We start from the raw sequence: 22,108 nt of genomic DNA on the forward strand, positions 1-22,108 counted from the left end.
CTCAATTTTATCAGTATTTATTGCCACCTTTCCCAATTTCTTTGTAACGTGTTGCTGGCATCAAATTTTCAAGTTAATGATTATTTGCAACAAAAACAATGTTTATCAGTTTGAACATCAAATATGTTGTCTTTGTAGCATATTCAACTGAATATGGGTTGAAAATAATTTGCAAATCATTCTATTCCGTTTATATTTACATCTAACACAATTTCCCAACTCAAATGGAAACGGGGTTTGTACATATATATATATATATATATATATATATATATATATATATATATATATATATATATATATATATATATATATATATATACATGTATGTATGTATATGTGTATGTATATATATATATACATATATATGTATGTATGTATGTATATATATACAGTATGTGTGTGTGTGTGGGTGTGTGTGTGTGCACTTTTGTAGTGCACATACAGTATATACTGTACATATTTTCATGTGAACGCAGATGATGTCATCATGTTATCATAACATATCTACTCCTATGAGAGTAGCATGCTGGCTCTTAGCACAATTAGCAATTGCCCGGGTTAAAATTGTTCGTAAACTACAAAGTCTGTACTGTAGCAGGATCTTTTCAAATGTTTGTGGGAATTCTACTATTGTAAGTATACCAAAAAAAATGTATTTTTAGTTATTTTGTTTTTTTTCATGCATCAGCCCTGAGATAATTGGAAGGCTTTCCATTTCTTTGCATATTGTCCACTTTTTTTTATTTTATTTGTTTAAATTATTATTTATTCAAATGTGTCCTAATACCGTTGTTTTGTTGTTGCTGTTTTTTTTTACAGGAAAAACAAGAGCGAGGAACGAGATCTCAGCATGAATTCAACCAGTAAGTCTTGTTCAGTTATCTGTAATAATAATGTTTGGTATTTCTTTCTTATTTTTAGTAAATATACTTTTTTTTAATCTATATCATTGTTACTATTTTATAACGTGTTACCGTACACGCCATAATGTAATATGTGTAAAATTCAAGGATTCACAGCGCTTCACTTCCTCTATTATGTTAAAACTTATACCGAAATGGAATAAGTTCATTTTGTCCTCAAAATTCTATACACAATACCCCATGACAATAAAAAAAAAAAAAGTTTTTAGAATTTTTTTCAAATTTATGGCTGAAATAAGAGATGCAATAATGTTTTTGAAGTGTAGTTTTATGTCGATTTAATTTGAATGTATTTGTTTTTTATTTACTTTAGGAGTCCCATATGAAAACATGGATGCAGACGGACGCAACAACATGACCACTATGTGATCACACCTTGAATTTTGGAATTGTATTCGATAGTAAAATAAATCAAATGTCATCTGGTCACAATTCCCTTCATATATTTTATGTGTGTTAACTTAAGCAGTAACAAATAAAATACATCAAATGTCTGCTTTGTTGTCTTCAACCAATATGTTTAGGTTTTTGTTCTTCAATTATACACTGCAAAATGTGCACTTGTGTATTTTTTTACGTTGTTCAGTTTACCGAAATAAAAACATTGTGTAGCATATTTGTAATATGTTTTTTTACTTTTACTGACATTTAAAAAAGTACAATTCACAGTTTCAAAATGGAATTGAAATGACGGAATGTATTTACAGTATTTTGACACAAAAACAACCTGTAAGGAAACACGGCACTTTGTGATGATAACAACAAAATAACACAAATTATCATTTGTTTCACCTTCGAGGTTTCACAGTGGTAACGTAAAAAATGTGTGGTTGGTTTTGACCTTCTGTGTCGCACATATACTGGACATTTTCATTTTGCCACTTTGTCCAATGAAATGAGGGAATACTCAGGAGGCAGGGACATAAAGGCCTTCGACCAATGGAGCTCCATCATCATACCAAAATGGATACATGGATGATACAGCAGAGGATTGGGTGAATATCATGTGGTCAGATGGAACCAAAATAGAACTTTTTGGTATAAACTCAACTCGTCGTGTTTGGAGGAAGAAGAATACTGAGTTGCATCCTAAGGACACCATACCTACTGTGAAGCATGGGTGCGGAAACATCATGCTTTGGGGCTGTTTTTCTGCTAAGGGGACAGGACGATTGATCCGTGTTAAGGAAAGAATGAATGGGGCCATGTATCGTGAGATTTTGAGCCAAAACTTCCTTCCGTCAGTGACAGCTTTGAATGGTTGACCAAATACTTATTTTCCACCATAATTTACAAATAAATTATTTAAAAAGCCTACAATGTGAATTCCTGGATTTTTTTTCACATTCTGTCTCTCACAGTTAAAGTGTACCTATGATGAAAATTACAGACCTCTGTCATCATTTTAAGTGAGAGAACTTGCACAATCGGTGGCTGACTAAATACTTTTATGCCCCACTGTATGGTGAATGTTTGTTGTCAGGTTCAAACACAGATGACATCTATTAAACAGACAAGCAGCAAGGAATTAAACAGAGACAGAATTCAATGTAGCTCATTGAGGAGAAACGTCTGGGCTGTACTCTTTGTACAGTCTTCCACCACGCTCTGACAAAGGGTGGCACGCCTCTTTTATTTTGACTTTCCCTGATTACATGGCAACAGGGATGAAGGGGTCGTAAATAGCCGTCGCCCTCGGTCACATAACAGTTCAAAGAAAAGATGCCTGGAGCTTGCGTCAGCTCCTGCTTCCTCTCTGATTTGTAGATCTCGGCGTCAAGCATACTTGCCAACCCTCCCGGATTTCCCGGGAGACTCCCGAAATTCAGCGCCTCTCCCGAAAACCTCCCGGGACAAATTTTTGTCCTGAAAATCTCCTGAAATTCAGGCGGAGCTGGAGGCAACGCCGTCTCCAGCTCCATGCGGACCTGAGTGACGTGTCGACAGCCTGTTTTCAGGTCCGCTTATCCACAATATAAACAGCGTGCCTGCCCAATGCTGTTATAACTGTAGAATGATCGAGGGTGAGTTCTTGGTTTCTTATGTGGGTTTATTGTTAGGCAGTTTCATTAACGTCCTCCCAGCGCGGTAACAACACACAACAACAGCAGTCACGTTTTCGTCTACCGGTAAAGCAGTCCGTCTGCCGTAAACAGCAATGTTGTGACACTCTTAAACTGGACAATACTGCCATCTACTGTGACAATAACATCTACAGCTTTTAGAGAGTGCAGTGCACAACTGCACACACAACAAGAAGACGAAGCAGAAGAGCAAGGAAGATACAGCCGTGGCGACACTGACGACGAGTAAGATCAATCAATGTTTATTTAGCCCTAAATCACAAGTGTCTCAAAGGGCTGCACAAACCACAATGACATCCTCGGTAGAGCCCACATAAGGGCAAGGAAAAACTCACCCCAGTGGGACGTCGACAATGATGACTATGAAACCCCCCCCCCGTTTTAGTAACACTTTTAATGTGTGACTCAAAACAGAGAGTTGGATCGAAGATAATACCCAGATTCTTTACCGAGTCGCCTTGTTTAATTGTTTGGTTGTCAAATGTTAAAGTTGTATCATTAAATAGAGGTCGGTGTCGAGCAGTACCGATAATCAGCATTTCCGTTTTTTTGGCGTTGAGTTGCAAAAAGTTGGCGGACATCCATTGAGATGAAGAAATACGCTTGAAAGTTCCAAGCCGCAGCAGCGATTGGACCTGGATAGTCTCCGGGAAGAAGTAGTGGGCTACCAAGTGCTTGGCAGTGAAGATCTTCCTTAGGAAGCAAAGATTGACCGGTTTTGGACCATGAAAGAGAGAGATAGAAGATTCCAGACTCTAGTGCATTTGATGACAGCACTTTTGTGTGTGCCACACAGCAGAGCATTATCAGAAAGGGTGTTCAGCGTGGTTAGAAAAATAGTGAAAGAGAATAGAACAAGGATGGACAATTCAACCCTTAACTCAACAATGGGTTGATGAGTGTTATGTGTGTGTATATGTGTAAATAAATGAACACTGAAATTCAAGTATTTCTCTTATATATATATATATATATATATATATATATATATATATATATATATATATATATATATATATATAAAATACAATTTAAAAAAATATATATATATACATATATTTTTATTTATTTATTGTATTATATATATATATATATATAATAAAAAAAATAAATAAATAAAAAATATATATATATACATATATATATACATTTCTGTTGGTTTTCCTTGTTTTTGTATTTACTTCCCGTCAGTGCTCTTATTTTGTTAAATTTCCTGTTTGTTCCGCGGAGCACTGTTTTCTCCTCACGTTGGTTGGCAGCCGTGTTTTCACTCGAGCACTCAGTGCTCGAAGATAATTCTATGTATGGAACTTCTGTTTGCACGATTGCTTCGTGTTTTTGTTTTGATGATAATTAAAGTCATCTTACCTGCTCTCAGCTCTCCTGGTTCCTGCAACTTGGGGTAACAAAACGGCAGTCTCGCCTTTTCCTTACATATATAGCTAGAATTCACTGAAAGTCAAGTATTTATTATATTTATATATGAAATACCATGACTTGGTGAATTCTAGCTGTAAATATACTCCTCCCCTCTTTACCACGCCCTCAACTACGCCCCTGCCCCAACGACACCCCCGCCCCACCCCCCAATCAGAGGTTTCAAGGTTGGCAAGTATGGCGTCAAGACAAAATCTTCCTGTGGATTACAATAGTTTAGAGAAACCGACACCTTTAGTCGGTTTCTTTGTAGATCTCTGCGTTAAGACAACATTTTCCTGTGGATTACAACAGATGAAAGAAACCGACGCCATCATGTCGCTTCCCATCGTACACAGTGGAGTTTTACAAACCTTTTGCATGGTAAGATCAAAGACGGCTTTTGTCCTCTCGCCGGGAACTCATGGCAACACAAAGTTTCGTGATAACTTAGATACAATTATTCTGACATTTATACTCATCTTGGAGGAATCAAACCACCAGGTTAACTAGTAGGAATTTCACTTGGGGCACATAACGTAGGGCCCTTTAGTACTGGCATTTGTGTGTGGGTTGGATTAGTTTGCAATGAAATTGGACCTTGGTATGCAAAGGTGATAGCCCTATCCGCAAGAAGAGACTACATTTTCTAGCTTGATGTGAACATCTAAACTACGATCGGCCTCTGTTGTTTCTCAAGTCACTTACACACCCACCCCCGCCTTTATGGTCAGGATGCACGCTCCTGACCCAGCACACACACACACAGACCGGGGGTAGGAATATAAAACTGATTGTTGGGCTTCGTCAAGGCAGGAGTCCTTCATTTTTTGACCTAAGCTCCTCCGGCTACTGAAGACCTGAATAATGACACTTGCTTGTAGTAAAGCGACTTTTGGTTCAGTGAAGCGTCTCCTAAGTCTCTTTTGATCCAGCCGCACTGCCTTGTCGTCCTTCTGTCCGGACTAGGATAACAAGACCATAAATACACTTAACTTGCATTGTTTTGGGCTGTTGGAACTGTTCCAGTCGCAAAAAAGGATGAAGGTTTCTTCAGCGGAGGATACGTCCGGCGTAAGGCTCACCAGGATCCCCTCAGCTGGTGAGCCTGGTATTTTGGTTTCGCCGGAGGATATGTCCGGCGAGACCACAGTAAAGACAGAGAAGCCGTCGGTGCTTCCTCTCGCTCTCCTCAACGGTCAGCCGGGTTTTTCCAAACTGCCTGGGTTCAGGAGCCGTTAACCTGGTGGGTGTAGACTGAAGTGGCACGGCTGGGGCCTCAAAGGTGGGTAGGAGTCGAGAACTGGGACTGTTCCTCGCGACTCCCTGAGCTCGCACAGTAGCATGTAATCAAGAAGGACGACTTGGTGGTGTGAATGGACCAAATGTGACGCCCAGTGAGGAAGCGCTGAACAAAAAGGCTTTTAATTGATCGAGCGAGGTCCTCACAGTTATTGGTGCTGCAGCAAACCTGGAGGAGATGTTAGCCAAATGAAAATCTCTCTCAATCAGTTAGGGAAAGTTGTCCTTATATAATTTTTACATGAAGACACTTACTCTTTGTTAGTCTAGCCTTGGGCCAGTCTGGACAACAACCAGATTTTATGTACAAACGCACTTTGCTCAATTGAGTCGGGAGACCTCCAACCCGTGATCTCTACTTCTAGCTGTGGGGGCTCCTACTACATGTCACTAATGTGTTTATAGTCCCTCCTAAAATCCAAACCTGCATTCCTTGAAGATCCCCCTTGTCCTGGGGGCAAGAGCAAGCACTCTCTGGATGAGCTGTGACGGACATCTGGAACTGAAGCTATCAAAGGGCATATTTCCTACATAGGATAATCCCGGAATATATTCTGTGACCAAATACAAATGCATGCGAAGTGTATTTCTGGTCTTGTCGTCCTCGTCCGGACAGAAGGGAGACATAAAGTCAATCAAAAGAGACGTGGGAGACACTTTGCTGAACAAAAAGTTGCTTTAATACAAGCGAGTGTCATTAAACAGGTCGGCAGTACCTGTGCAGGGACTTTCGGCCAAAAATGAAGGGCTCCTAACTGGAGAAACCAAACCATCAGTTTTTATATTCCTCCTTTCTGTCTCTGGGTGTGTGTGTGTGTGCTAAGTCAGGACAGCACATCCTGATCATAAAAGGAGATGTTTGTGTGTAACTGTCTGGAAAACCGCTGCTTTACGCCATAACTCAATAGTTGGCGTTGGAGGTAGTCTCTTCTCACGTTTATGGTTATCACTTTTGCATTTCGAAGTCCCAATTCTGTCCTCTTTTCCTACGAGGAGGGGATCCAATCCACCTGCGAACATCAAACCAAGGGGCCTTATCTTATTATGTAAATACCACTATTTAATTAAACTTGGTGGTTTGCTTTCTCCAAAGTGAACATAAACATTCACCATATGTAGAACATGATATGGGTTAATTAATTCACTTCACATGTTAGTTTACAATCGTATGAGAATAAATGTGCACGTTATGTTTTACCTCACCTCTTATTTTTCTTCACCCATTTAGTTTTGGGTGTGCCATTTTTAATGATGTTACGTGTTGTACAATGTGTTTGTATGGCCATTTGCCCTTCTACTGTATGTACAACTCCTAATAATCATTGTTTCATGTCACTGATGCAAAAAAAAAAAGAAGAAAAAAAGCTGTCGTGCATTCATGTCAAACTCAAGGCCTGGGGGCCAAATCTGGCCCGCCACATTATTTTATGTGGCCCGCGAAAGCCTGGAAATCATCTTTTTTTTACTGAATATATTTGTTTTCTCCCTTTTGACACAAAAAATCACGTACTGCATGCAATTGCATGTCTTATAAAATTCAATGTCAAAATCAAAATATTATATTATCATGTATTACAAAAATCCATCCATTTTCTACCACTTGTCCCTTTTGGGGCTGTGGTGTATTACAAAAATATGTTTTCTTAAAATAAAGATAAATACTGTACTCAAATATCTGCATGACTTATGAATGCAAAACAAATGATCAATCAAATTGTAGACTGTAAAATTGACAATAGATTTTACGGTTAAATTCCACCGACTGAATTTTTTTACCGTAAAATCAACTTCGGTACTGTTTTTTTCCATATACAGTAAGACACTAAAACAAAAAAAAACCTAACAAAAAAGACATTGAAACAAGATTTTACGGTAGAGAAAAAAATACTGGCCGCTCTGTTGAGTGGTATTGTTTCTCCATTCCATTCTATTTATTACATTTTTGTATATGCTGTAAAAAACAAACAAAAAACCACTGCTTTTACTGTAAAATTCTGTTCACTAAGCTGACAGTTTTTGAAGTATTTTTTTTTCATTTTCATTTTGCAGCTTATGTAAAAAATATATTGTTAATGTATCATAAATACTTTTATATTACTGACTGCTAAAAGCGGCACTCTGAATTTTTTTGACCGCAAAATCAACTTTGGTACTGTTTTTTTTCCATTTACAGTAAGACACTAAAAGATGAAAAAAAAAACTAACAAAAAAGACATTAAAATAAGATTTCACGGTAAAGAAAAGTAAATACTGGTCGCTCTGTTGCTTGAATTTTACTACTAAATACAGTGGTATTGTTTCTCCATTCCATTCTATTTAGTCCATTTGTATATATGCTGTAAAAAAACAACAACAAAAACACTGCTTTTACTGTAAAATTCTGGTCAGTGAGCAGCCAGTTTTTGATGTAAAATTTTCATTTTGCAGCTTATGTAAAAAAAATTATAATGTTAATGTATCATGTATATTCATATATTACTCACTGTTAAAAGTGTCCCTCTAAAAATTTTTTACCGCAAAATCAACTTTGGTACTGTTTTTTTCTATATACATTAAGACACTAAAACATATTAAACAAACAAAAAAGACATTAAAACAAGATTTTACGGTAAAGAAAAAAAAATACTGGCCGCTCTGGTGCTTGAATTTACCACTAAATACAGTGGTATTGTTTCTCCATTCCATTATATTTATTCAATTTCTTATATGCTGTAAAAAACAACAACAAAACCACTGCTTTTACTGTAAAATTATGGTCAGTGAGCAGCCAGTTTTTGATGTAAAAATTTCATTATGCAATTTATGTATAAAAATATATTGTTAATGTATCATATATATTCATATAATACTCACTGTTATAAGCGGCCCTCTGAATTTTTTACTGCAAAATCAACTTTGGTACTGTTTTTTCCATATACAGTAAGACACTAAAACATAAAAAAAAAAAGACATTAAAACAAGATTTTACGGTAGAGAAAAAAATACTGGCCGCTCTCTTACGTGAATTTACCGCTAAATACAGTGGTAGTGTTTCTCCATTCCATTCTATTTATTCAATTTTTATATATGCTGTAAAAAAAAAAAAAAAAAAAAGGCTTTTACTATAAAATTATGTTTACTGAGCTGCAAGTTTTTAAAGTAAAATGTTTATTTTGCAGTTCATGTAAAAAAATATTATGTAATGTTTTATATATATTCATATATTACTCACTATTAAAAGCGACCCTGTGTTTTTTTTACCGCAAAGTCAACTTTGGTACTGTTTTTTCCTTACACAGTAAGACACTAAAACTAAAAAAAAAAAACTAACGGAAAAAGCATTACAACAAGATTTCACGGTAAAGAAAAAAAAATACTGGCCACTCTGTTGCTTGAAATTTACCGCTAAATACAGTGGTATTGTTTCTCCATTCCATTCTATTTATTCAATTTCTTTATATGCTGTAAAAAAACAAACAAAAACAAAAAAACACTGCTTTTACTGTAAAATTCTGGTCAGTGAGCAGCCAGTTTTTGATGTAAAATGTTCATTTTACAGCTTATGTAAAAAAATTTATATTGTTAATGTATCATATATATTCATATATTACTCACTGTTAAAAGCGGCCCTCTGAATTTTTTACTGCAAAATCAACTTTGGTACTGTTTTTTCCATATACAGTGAGACACTAAAACATAAAAAAACAAACAAAAGACATTAAAACAAGATTTTACCGTAAAGAAAAAAAATATACCTGCCGCTCTGTTACTTGAATTTACTGCTAAATACAGTGGCATTGTTTCTCCATTCCATTCTATTTATTCAATTTCTTAAAAAGCTGTAAAAAAAACAAAAAAAACATTGTTTTTACTGTAAAATTCTGGTCAGTGAGCAGCCAGTTTTTGATGTAAAATTTTAATTTTGCTGCTTATGCAAAAAAAATTATATTGTTAATGTATCATATGTATTCATATATTACTGTTATAAGCAGCCCTCTGAATTTTTTACTGCAAAATCAACTTTGGTAATGTTTTTTCCATATACAGTAAGACACTAAAACATAAAAAATAAAAAGACATTAAAACAAGATTTTACAGCAGAGAAACAAATACTGGCCGCTCTGTTACTTGAATTTACCGCTAAATACAGTGGTATTGTTTCTCCATTCCATTCTATTTATTCCATTTTTATATATGCTGTAAAAACAAAAAAACAAACTGATTTTACTATAAAATTATGTTCACTGAGCTGCAAGTTTTTGAAGTAAATTTTTTATTTTGCAGTTTATGTAAAAAAAAAAAATATTGTTAATGCCTCATATATATTCATATATTACTCACTGTTAAAAGCGACCCTCTGAATTTTTTTTTACCGCAAAATCAACTTTGGTACTGTTTTGTCCTTATACAGTAAGACACTAAAACATAAAAAAAACACTAACAAAAAAAGCATTACAACAAGATTTCACGGTAAAGAAAAAAAAATACTGGCCGCTCTGTTGCTTGACTTTTACTGCTAAACTCAGTTGTATTGTTTCTCCATTCCATTCTATTTATTCAATTTTATTTATATGCTGTAAAAAACAACAACAAAAACACTGCTTTTACTGTAAAATTCTGGTAGGTGAGCAGCCAGTTTTTGATGTAATTTTTTAATTTTACAGCTTATGTAAAAAAAATATTGTTAATGTATCATATATAATTCATATATTACTCACTGCTATACGCGGCCCTCTGAATTTTTTATTGCAAAATCAACTTTGGTACTGTTTTTTTCCATATACAGTAAGACACTAAAACATTAAAAACTAACAAAAAAGACATGAAAACAAGATTTTACGGTAGAGAAAAAAATACTGGCCGCTCTGGTGCTTGAATTTTACCGCTAAATACAGTGGTATTGTTTCTCCATTTCAGTCTATTTATTCCATTTCTTTATATGCTGTAAAAATAACAAAACAAGAAATGCTTTCACTATAAATTTCGGTCACTGAGCTGCCAATTTTTGAAGTAAAGAAAATAACAAATTTGCAGCTAATGTAAAAAAAATACATTGTTGATGTATCATATATTTTATATTCATATATTACTCACTGCTAAAAGCGGCCCTCTGAGGGCAACCATAACTGAGATGTGGCCCTCAATGAAAACGAGTAACAACCCTTCTGTAGTGCCTCACACTAGAGTTTTTCACAATATGTGCAGATTTCGTAAGGAATGAGTTTGTGCATTGCTGAAACACGGAGCCCATTGTGCTAAACCTTGCCAATAGATTGCTCTGTCTCTTGCAGGCTGCATGTCGGGGAGGAAAGAAAAGACTGAAATGTAGCTTGCTATTTATTCTGCATAAGAAAATCAAACATCGCACACAAAAGATCTTTAATCTACAACAAAATTCAACAAGAAGCTTCAAGTAAGGTCCAAACCCACAATATACCGTTTATACGTACAATGTACAGCATTTATCATCATTATTATTATTATTCTAAGAGGTTCAATCATACAATGTAATAAATCATTTCATATTCACATGAGCACTGTACATAAAATGCATGTTCTTAATACTGGACTCTATTGGGAAGAATAAAGCAATAAGGATTAAAGAACAGTTTTATTTAATTACAGCAATTTTATTTAAAATATTGTGTCTTGTAAAGTATTTCAGGGAAACAAAAGGACATTGTTTCTGGCACTGTTTGGGTATATCATCAGTTTTCTTCCTCAAACAAATACAGTACGGTTATTTTTAAAAAGAAAATGCCCGATATGAGGAATGAAGTTTGTTTGGGGGAAAAAACAAGTGTTTTTTTGTAGAATTACTCTAACACACTATTCAAACAAATCGAGATTTAAAAAATCCAAAAGTGGGTAAAAAAAAGATCCTTTGTTGCACACTGACTGACCGCTGTAAGGTGACACCCGATAACTCGGACTGCTAGAACATTCCACCGGACAAAGACTATCAATGGAAGCATTGTTGGCGTTTCTGGAAAACGCAATCGTGCCATCAAAAAAAAATAAAATAAAAGAAATACACAAATGCATTACAGATCGCTTTTTCCAAATGTAAAGTATTATACTCTGATAGTGGCCCCTTTGATTGACTCAACAGCAGAAACTAAATATTGATACAACATACTGTGGGGCAAAAAAGTATTTAGTCAACCACCGATTGTGCAAGTTCTCCCACTTAAAATGATGACAGAGGTCTGTAATTTTCATCATAGGTACACTTCAACTGTGAGAGACAGAATGTGGAAAAAAAATCCAGGAATTCACATTGTGGGAATTTTAAAGAATTTATTTGTAAATTATGGTGGAAAATAAGTATTTGGTCAACCATTCAAAGCTCTCACTGATGGAAGGAGGTTTTGCCCCAAAATCTCACGATACATGGCCGCATTCATTCTTTCCTTAACACGGATCAATTGTCCTGTCCCCTTAGCAGAAAAACAGCCCCAAAACATGATGTTTCCACACCCATGCTTCACAGTAGGTATGGTGTTCTTGGGATGCAACTCAGTATTCTTCTTCCTCCAAACACGACGAGTTGAGTTTATACCAAAATGGATACATGGATGATACAGCAGAAGATTGGGAGAATGTCAAGTGGTCAGATGAAACCAAAATAGAACTTTTTTGTATAAACTCAACTCGTCGTGTTTGGAGGAAGAAGAATACTGAGTTGCATCCCAAGAACACCATAACTACTGTGAAGCATGGGGGTGGAAACATCATGCTTTGGGGTTGTTTTTCTACTAAGGGGACAGGACGATTGATCCGTGTTAAGGAAAGAATGAATGAGGCCATGTATCGTGAGATTTTGAGCCAAAACGTCCTTCCATCAGTGAGAGCTTTGAATGGTTGACCAAATACTTATTTTCCACCATAATTTACAAATAAATTCTTTAAAATTCTTACAAGGTGAATTCCTGGATTTTTTTTCCACATTCTGTCTCTCACAGTTGAAGTGTACCTATGATGAAAATTACAGACCTCTGTCATCATTTTAAGTGGGAGAACTTGCACAATCGGTGGCTGACTAAATACTTTTTTGCCCCACTGTATTTAAAACACACAAATATCAACTTACAATGATTTACAGTACAGGCCACAACTTTGGACACACATTCTCATTGTCAAAACATGGACAACTTAAACAAGTTGAAAAACTTATTCGGGTGTTACCATTTAGTGCTCAATTGTACGGAATATGTACTGAACACGGTGGAAGAGGGGTTAGTGCGTCTGCCTCACAATACGAAGTTCCTGCAGTCCTGGGTTCAAATCCAGGCTCGGGATCTTTCTGTGTGGAGTTTGCATGTTCTCCCCGTGAATGCGTGGGTTCCCTCCGGGTACTCCGGCTTCCTCCCACTTCCAAAGACATGCACCTGGGGATAGGTTGATTAGCAACACTAAATTGGCCCTAGTGTGTGAATGTGAGTGTGAATGTTGTCTGTCTATCTGTGTTGGCCCTGCGATGAGGTGGCGACTTGTCCAGGGTGTACCCTGCCTTCCGCCCGATTGTAGCTGAGATAGGCGCCAGCGCCCCCCACGACCCCGAAAGGGAATAAGTGGTAGAAAATGGATGGATGGATGGATGGATGCACTGAACTGTGCAATCTACTAATAAAAGTCTCAATCAATCAATTTCTTCAAAATAGCCAGCCTTTGCTACGATGACTTTTTCGCACACTCTTAGAATTCTCTCTAAGAGCTTTCTGTCTTGCCTCTGGTGAGGGCGGTGGCATATTTTTTCTCCTCCCATCTTTTCCTTGCTTGCTTTCTTTTGTCTTGTCTTGTCTAAACGTATTTGAAACTTCTTTCTTTGCGCAGTCCTCCAACTCTAAACATCAGACATGGAATTGATTAGCTGGACTCTTGACTCTATTGACAAAATCTTTTTCGACAAGGAAAAAAGAGGTTCTGGGGAGCCTGGCTGCCCTGATGGAACCATCGCTGCGGGGTACGTGAGAGATTCCTGGGACAAACGGAGAATAATGTGCCTCTAAGTCCTTTCCATCGAGAACGTGGAAGCCATCTACCTATTTGGAAGCATGATCGCGGGGCACCTGCTGATTGGGCTGGGCATTGCTCTGGTGTTTCGTAAAATTCGTAAGACAATGGCAGCTACTCAAGGAGCCCAAAGGCTGTTCGTCGCAATGGACGGATTAGGTCGGGCTGTGGGATCATAGTCTGGGGCGACTTATGAACTGAATCGCAAGATGGATCACATCATTGAGAAGCTTGAGAAGAAAAGATTGGATATGAGAGCAACCACATGGACAAATAGAACAGGCAAACCATTGTAATGCCTGCTTGAGAAAAGACTAAAATCCTTATCTACGATTTGACTCCCCTGAATGGCCTTGAGGACAAAAACAGGCTGTTCTGTAATCATCCCCTGAAGAATCTCAAAGATGGACGCTTTTGACTTCTCTCCCTCCTAAATGACACCCGGAAGTCGACGTTGCTTGCATTGCATGCAGAACGACCCTGGGCTCATATACACCACTTCACCCAAAGACTATGGGCATACAGTATATACAAACACACTACCCACCCCCACCCAACACCTTCACCACCGCTTAATTCCCCTTCGGACTGATGGACAGCTGAACAGCGCTTTATAGCAGCAGGCCGGCCTCCAGGGCCCCAACTTTCCCCGCCCTCTGTTGCGAGTTGTTGTGACTATATGTAATATGTTTATGTGTGCTATGGAAAATTGTTTTTTCCCCCTTGGACTCAGTCCTTTGACTGAAATTTTTTTTACTCTTCCCCCCTTTCCCAATATCACCTTTTTTCCACCTTTTTTAAAAGAGGAACATTATCACCAGACCTATGTAAGCGTCAATATATACCTTGATGTTGCAGAAAAAAGACCATATATTTTTTTAACTGACTTCCGAACTCTAAATGGGTGAATTTTGGCGAATTAAACGCCTTTCTATTATTTGCTCTCGGAGCCATGACGTCAAAACGTGACGTCACCTAGGTAGTCAACGCCATTTCTCAAACACAACGCAGCGCTGTTATTTTCCGTTTTTTCGACTGTTTTCCGGTACCTTGGAGACATCATGCCTTGTCGGTGTGTTGTCGGAGGGTGTAACAACACGATCAGGGACGGATTCAAATTGATTTACGTAGAATGTGCATCAATTAGCACGGCATGCTAATCAATGCTAACATACTATTTAGGCTAGCTGTATGTACATATTGCATCGTTATGCCTCATTTGTAGCTATATTTGCATCCAGCCTTTCCCTCCGTCCACATTTAATGCCAAACAAACACTTACCAATCGACGGATGCTCCAGTGTCAAGAGATGCGAAAGTCCCTCGTTTGGTCCGCACATTTTACCGGCAATGCTACGACAGACATGGCACAGAGATGTATGGATAACCTGCAGATCCGTTTCCAACGATAAAGTCAACAAAATCACAAAGGTGAGTTTTGTTGATGTTATTGACTTATGTGCTAATCAGATATATTTGGTCGCGGCATGACTGCCAGCTAATCGATGCTAACATGCTATTTAGGCTAGCTGTATGTACATTTGTAGTTGTATTTGCATCCAGCGTTTTCTTCCACCCACATTTAAAGCCAAACAAACACTTACCAATCGACGGATTTAAGTTGCTCCAGTGTCAATGCGAAAGTCCCAATCGGTTGGTCCGCACATTTTACCGGCAATGCTAAAGAAGACGTGGCCGAATAGCGTCAATAGCTATTCGCTCAATAGCTTCAGTTTCTTCTTCAATTTTGTTTTCACTATCGGCGTCCATACTCCAACCATCCGTTTCAATACATGCGTAATCTGTTGAATCGCTTAAGCCGCTGAAATCCGAGTCTGAATCCGAGCTAATGTCGCTACATCTTGCTGTGGTATCCGCTGTGGTATGTATTGGCATCACTGGATGACGTCACAGGAAAATGGACAGTGGCTTTGCAGATAGCGGAAATCAGGCACTTTTAAAGCCTTTTTTCGGGATATTCCGGGACGTGTAAGATTTTGAAAAAAACTTTGAAAAATAAAATAAGCCACTGGGAACTGATTTTTATTGGTTTTAACCCTTCTGAAATTGTGATAATGTTCCCCTTTAAGGAGCGCCGTAAAAATGGCTGACCCGTTGGCGGTCCCGTCTTGTCTCCCTGTAACGTATGTCTGCTCTTAGTGGGACTGTGTCGAAAATGTCAATTTCAGTTCTTATGTGTCTTGTGCATGTTAAAGAATTGACAATAAATAAAATTGAATCTTGAAGAGGTAGTCACCTGAAATGGTTTTCAAATTCACAGGTGTGCTTGAAGCTCCTCGAGAGAATGCCAAGAGTGTGCAAAGCAGCAATCGGACCAAAGGGTGGCTATTTTGAAGAAACTACAATATAAAAACATGTTTTCAGTTATTTTCATTTTGTAGTTTTGATGACTTCAGTGACAATCTACAATGTAAATAGTCATGAAAATAAAGAAAACACATTGAAATGAGAAGGTGTGTCCAAACTTTTGACTTGTACTCTATATCAAAATTAATTGGTATTTGTGACGTGTGGCGTTTGACATACCTCTTCCAAACCCTTCTACGAGTTTGACATTGACATTTCCCTTCAATTTCAGATTCAATATTTGCAATAAATTGACTACTCTTCATTTGTAATTGAGCTTAGGTGGAGGTTTATGTCTGCCATACCTTATGTCAAAAGTGCATAGAGATTCACTCTCACTCACTTCATGGTAATGAAAAACGGTCGACAGACGAGTTGGAATCGAAGTCAAAGTCGAGCCTTCAGTTACTACATTATGCACACCGCTTGCCTGTTTTCATTCCGCTAACGAACGGATCGTACCATAGAAAGACTCCAAAACCTGGTGCTTCCGTAGCCACACGCTGCCATCTCGCACATATAGTTGGCAGTACATTTCATCATTTACAAAACCCAAAACCAGTGAAGTTGCCACCTTGTGTAAATTGTAAATAAAAACAGAATACAACGATTTGCAATTCCTTTTCAACCAATATTCAATTAAATAGACTGCAAAGACAAGATACTTAATGTTCGAACTGGAAAACTTTGTTAGTTTTCGCATATATTAGCTCATTTGGAATGTCATGCCTGCAACATGTTTCAAAAAAGCTGGCACAAGTGGCAAAAAAGACTGAGAAAGTTGAGGAAGGTACCACCAAACACTTATTTGGAACATCCCACAGGTGAACAGGCTGATTGGGAACAGGTGGGTGCCATGATTGGGTGTAAAAGCAGCTTGCATGAAATGCTCAGTCGTACACAAACAAGGACGGGGCGATGGTCACCACTTTGTGAACAAATTGTCGAACAGTTGAACGGAATTTCTCAACGAGCTATTGCAAGGAATTTAGGAATTTCACCATCTAAGGTTCGTATTATCATCGAAAGGTTCAGAGAATCCGGAGAAATCACTGCACGTAACATTGAATGCGCGTGACCTTTGATCCCTTTCCATGAAAAAGCAACACCATTGTGAAAAGGATATCACCACATGGGTTTATGAACACTTCAGAAAACCACTCTCAGTAACTAAAGTTGGTCGCTACATCAGTAAGTGCAAGTTAAAACTCTACTATGCAAAGCCAAAGCCATTTATCAACAACACCCAGAAAGGGTGTTGTTAATAAGATGGACTGATGCAAAAAAATGTTGTTTCTTAGTTCGAACCTTAGATATCTTGTCTTTGCAGTCTATTCAATTGAATATAAGTTGAAAAGGATTCGTAAATCATTGTATTCAGTTTTAATTTACGATATACACAATAAGCCAACTTCACTGCTTCTGGGGTTTTCAGCATCTGTAAATTACTGGCTTAGCATAGCAAAAATGCAGCAAATCCTCTATCAGGAATATGTGTTGTAATAATTTAAAATCATTGCAATTGCACCAAATAAATACATTGCATTCGTACAAGTTAGTTAAGAAATTTAAAATGACTTCTATGTTTTATTTCATATAATGTTCAGATGTAAAATAGCCTAATTACTCAAATGCAGTGCGTACTTACTGGAGGTCAAGTTTTATGGCGTTCTCGGGGGGGAAAAAAAATGCTATATCAGCATTACATTTTATTTTAGCATTGTTTGTTTTTGTAAATTTTAAAGCAGTGTTCATAAAAAATACAAACATCACAACAGGCACTTTCAAAAACAAATAAAAAGCGTACCTTTGATGTCGGGTATCTTGGTTGTACGGCCGTCGTCACACATTTTTCTTTCCAAAGCAACTTTTCTGTAGTTCCATATACAATAAATGAAAAAATAAATGAAAAAAAAAAAAAATTTCAGGGCCCCACTGTAAAAATAACATCGATACTAAAAAAAAAAAAACGCCATTATTTTACCTGGTCAACAGAGTGAGTATAAAGTCGTAATGTATCGAGAAAAAGTTTACAATTAAATCTCATTTTACAATTTGCTATTTTTGTAATACTGACTTTATTCGGATAACACGACTAATTGAGATTATGTTTATAATATTGTTATAGTAACGTCACTTTATTTTACAAACTTGGGAACTCTTTACTCGCAATATTACAACTTTATTATTTTAACCCCATGTTGTGATTTTATGACTTTTTCGTAGATTATGTCTATATATTTTTTTCTCATTTTATTTTAATTTGTAACTTTATTCTCACATTATAAATAGTTTTTTACATTGCTATATGTATTCATAGTGACATACAATGGTATTTTTGGGGTGTAACTGAACATGTACCGTATTTTCCGGACTATAAGGCGCACTTAAAATCTTTTTTTCTTCTTTTCAAAACTAGACAGCGCGCCTTATAACCCGGTGCGCTTAATGTACGGAATAATTCTGGCTTTCGAAGCAATTTTTTTTGGTACATGGTGTAATAATAAGTGTGACCAGTAGATGGCAGTCACACATAAGAAATATGTGTAGACTGCAATAACAACACCAACATTTTATATGCCATCCATCCATCCATTTTCTACCGCTTGTTCCGTTCGGGGTCACGGGGGGTGCTGGACCCTATCTCAGCTGCATTCGGGCGGATGGCCGGGTACAGCCTGGACAAGTCGCCACATCATCGCAGGCCCAACACAGACAGACAACATTCACACTCACATTCACACGCTAGGGCCAATTTAGTGTTGCCAATTATATGTTCCATTGAAAATATAGAACATTACACACGCCGTTAAAAATCTACCAAAATGTTTTAGTACGTCTTTGGTAAGTGATGAAACCGTACCGCTCGATGGATTGTCGGCGCATTAAAAATACAAGTATTATTATGGTGTGTGTATAAGGTAAGACATTATCTGGCATTTTGTTTCGCAACAATATGCAAAAGCAACTTTTCTTACCTTCTGCTGATCTCTATTTGGAATCTGCATAAGTCCTGATCATTTTTAGTATGTTTGAAAGATGTTTGTAACATTAAGACTTAATTCTTGCAATGTTGCAACTTTTAATTTTCTTGACATTCTGATATAATCTCATAACTTTGCAACCGTGCGTCTCGAAACTTTACGAGTTTCACCGTGTCGCATGTTATATTCTTTCAATTCTTTGTAACTTTTTCCTCATAACATTACGACTTTTTTCTCGTGACACTTTGACTTTTTTGTTATATTACAACTTTTTTTCTCAGAATACTGCGAGTACTAATTTCTTAATTGTGCGACTTTGTGGAGGCTCTGCTGTAATAATGTACTTGATGTAAAGGCTTAGGACGTCAAATAATACCAGTAGTGTGCAATAACAATAATAACGTTCAGTATTGAGATGTCCGATAATGGCTTTTTTGCCGATATCCGATATTGTCCAACTCTTAATTACTGATTCCGATATAAATCGATACCGATATATACAGTCATGGAATTAACACATTTTCATGCTCAATTTTGTTGTGATGCCCCCCTAGATGCATTAAACAATGTAACACAATTTTCCAAAATAAATCATTTCAAGTTATGGAAAAAAATGAAATCGCAAAGTGCAATATTTTTTTAACATGTCTCAAAACAGCAGCTTGGAATTTGGGACATGCTCTCCCTGAGAAAGCATGAGGAGGTTGAGGTGGGGGGTGTAGCGTACCGGAAGTTAGTGCTGCAAGGGGTTCTGGGTATTTGTTCTGTTGTGTTTATGTTGTGTACTGGAGCGGATGTTCTCCCGAAATGTCTTTGTCATTCTTGTTTGGTGTGGGTTCAGAGTTTGGCGCATATTTGTAACAGTGTTAAAGTTGTTTATAGGGCCACCCTCAGTGTGACATGTATGTCTGTTGACCAAGTATGATTTGCATTCACTTGTGTGTGAAAAACCGTAGATATTATGTGATTGGGCCGGCACATAAAGGCAGTGCCTTTAAGGTTTATTGGCGCTCTGTACTTCTCCCTATGTCCGTGTACCACACCGTACAGCGGCGTTTTAAATAGTCATAAACTTAACATTTTGAAACCGATAATTTCCGATATTACATTTCAAAAGCAGTTATCGGCCGATAATATTGGCAGTCCGAGATTATCGGACATCTCTATTCAGTAATATTACTGACATCCCATCTTGTTAGCATCCCAAAAGGACAACAATGATGCTGGGTGAACACTTACGATGTGGTAGTGCAAAATAGGGTTTTGTTCTGGCTCAAACCGGTTCAAACTTTCGTCTTTTAGCCTTCACCGGTCCAGAATCTGTCTGGTTTTGGTGGTCTGTTAACCGACTCCTGTCCCATTCCCACGCCACCTCATCGCCCATTGTTCTCCCCACAGACACCCTGGAGGAGTCTGGTTTCATTACAAATCTCGGAGCTTGCATCTGCTGTCCTTGAGTTCGCGGGAACTGTTTGGCGTCCAGCACGTCCTTGTACTGGATCTCGGGTCGGATCATCCTCAGACACGCCATTCTTGTGGCGTTGTTCAGACCCGGTTGCAGCTCGTAGCCCAGAATTTTCACTAATCCACTCTGGAACGGTCGTATTGTTTTATCCCGGATGCGGTGAGCCTCCACGGGCTTACCTCCGTCCCTGAGGCATACTTGTGCGAGCGCTTCTCGCCGCATCTGGAGGAGACCCACTTCCTGTTCCATGCGTGCCTTACCAAACTTGTCCACGTCCTCCCAGAAGGTTCGGTTAAAGGCGTCATATAAAAACCAGTCTAAGGCATTCCATTGGCGAAGCTTGACCCGCTGATCCTCCGTTAGAACCGGATTGCTTTGGGAATGTCCGCGACCGCCGCCTTGTCCGCCAGCGCCTCTGATTTTCCCAACCCAGGTTTCACTAATCCCGACGCCGACACCAGGCTTCTGCTGCCTAGCGTTAAGGCTAAATGAGACGACGGCGTCCAGTGGCCAGCAGAGGGCGTGTCTGAGGAGGATCATGGACTGGTCAAAATATTCCGACATCAGGACGAGCTTGAAGTTGTGGCGGATTAATGCTTCACCGCGACGTGCCAAGCCAACAGAAAAATTTGCGTTGTGGTCCATCCCGAAGTCGAACCACAGCAAGTTGCGGGCGTAGTGGTTGTTCCGGGCACGCGGGTCATAGTATTTCCAAGGATCGTCAGCAAAATCGCCCAAGGTTTTGGCTCTCCGGAATGCAGGAGCGACTTCTTTGTAGTAAGCGAAGGACGATTCCGCCATGGCGACGGGATCCCGAATGATGGAGAAGTAGAAGGTATCTGCAGGCATGACCTTTTCCACCTGGAAGACAAAACAAGGACAACGAGCAAAGTAATTTTAAGGGTGAAGGTGGCCTTTTTTTGCCTGTTGGCACGTGTTTGTGTGCCTGGGATCCCCAGAAGAGCTGAAAATGTGAATTCAAACAATCGAGGCATGGCAGAGATATTTATAAAACAACGTTGTCTCGTTCCAGACAAGCCATTTTAGACTTGCAACAAGTGACGTCAGCAGACTCGATCTACGTTCTCATCCTCAACTATAACAGGCATGTGATTTGACCACAATGAAAAAGACTGAAAAAACTTTCCGGGGGTCTGGGGGACGAAGGCTCCTGGTTTTTCACCAATTTAACATGCTAAAATTAACAAAGACAGCACCATTTGAAGAAAATATTTTAGTGTTTAAAGACATGAAAACATCATTAATAGAACATACATACCCCAATTATCCTAATGAATCACTGTATATGGTTCAGTCCCAACAGTATTTAGTCACTACTATTAACATCTTGTGTTCATTTCACATCCACAGGTGTCACATTGATCAGTGTTATTATCTACAGTTTATTTACAGCATTACCACATTACTTCAGTTCACTTCACATATTTACTTGCTGGCAGAGACCAAACATGAGCTTTCCTTGCAAATTTCTGAGCAGCCTGCATTTTCCTTTTGGTCTCTGCTTTTGTAGCTTCTTTTTTGGATTTCACTGCCAACTTCTGCCTCTAG

The 22,108-nt window shown here is 38.1% G+C and overlaps 2 protein-coding genes across 3 annotated transcripts in view; one reads left to right on the forward strand and one right to left on the reverse strand.

Annotated features, from left to right (window-relative positions):
- The window catches only part of zanl (zonadhesin, like), a 135,513-nt gene extending 134,093 nt beyond the window's left edge, over nucleotides 1-1,420 (forward strand). The window contains exons 94-95 of the mRNA XM_061914662.1: nucleotides 823-866; nucleotides 1,240-1,420. Coding sequence (XP_061770646.1) covers nucleotides 823-866; nucleotides 1,240-1,295 — 100 coding nt within the window. The 3' untranslated portion in view covers nucleotides 1,296-1,420. The remainder of the gene's footprint in view (nucleotides 1-822; nucleotides 867-1,239) is intronic.
- An 11,221-nt stretch (nucleotides 1,421-12,641) lies between these two features.
- Nucleotides 12,642-22,108, reverse strand: part of gal3st4 (galactose-3-O-sulfotransferase 4) — a 107,453-nt gene continuing 97,986 nt past the window's right edge. For both annotated transcript variants that reach the window (XM_061913910.1, XM_061913911.1), the window contains exon 4: nucleotides 12,642-21,400. In XM_061913910.1, the coding sequence (XP_061769894.1) occupies nucleotides 20,348-21,400 (1,053 nt within the window). In that variant the 3' untranslated portion in view covers nucleotides 12,642-20,347. The remainder of the gene's footprint in view (nucleotides 21,401-22,108) is intronic.

This window comes from Nerophis ophidion, linkage group LG10, assembly GCF_033978795.1.
Source record: "Nerophis ophidion isolate RoL-2023_Sa linkage group LG10, RoL_Noph_v1.0, whole genome shotgun sequence".
NCBI classification, from domain to species: Eukaryota; Metazoa; Chordata; class Actinopteri; order Syngnathiformes; family Syngnathidae; genus Nerophis; species Nerophis ophidion.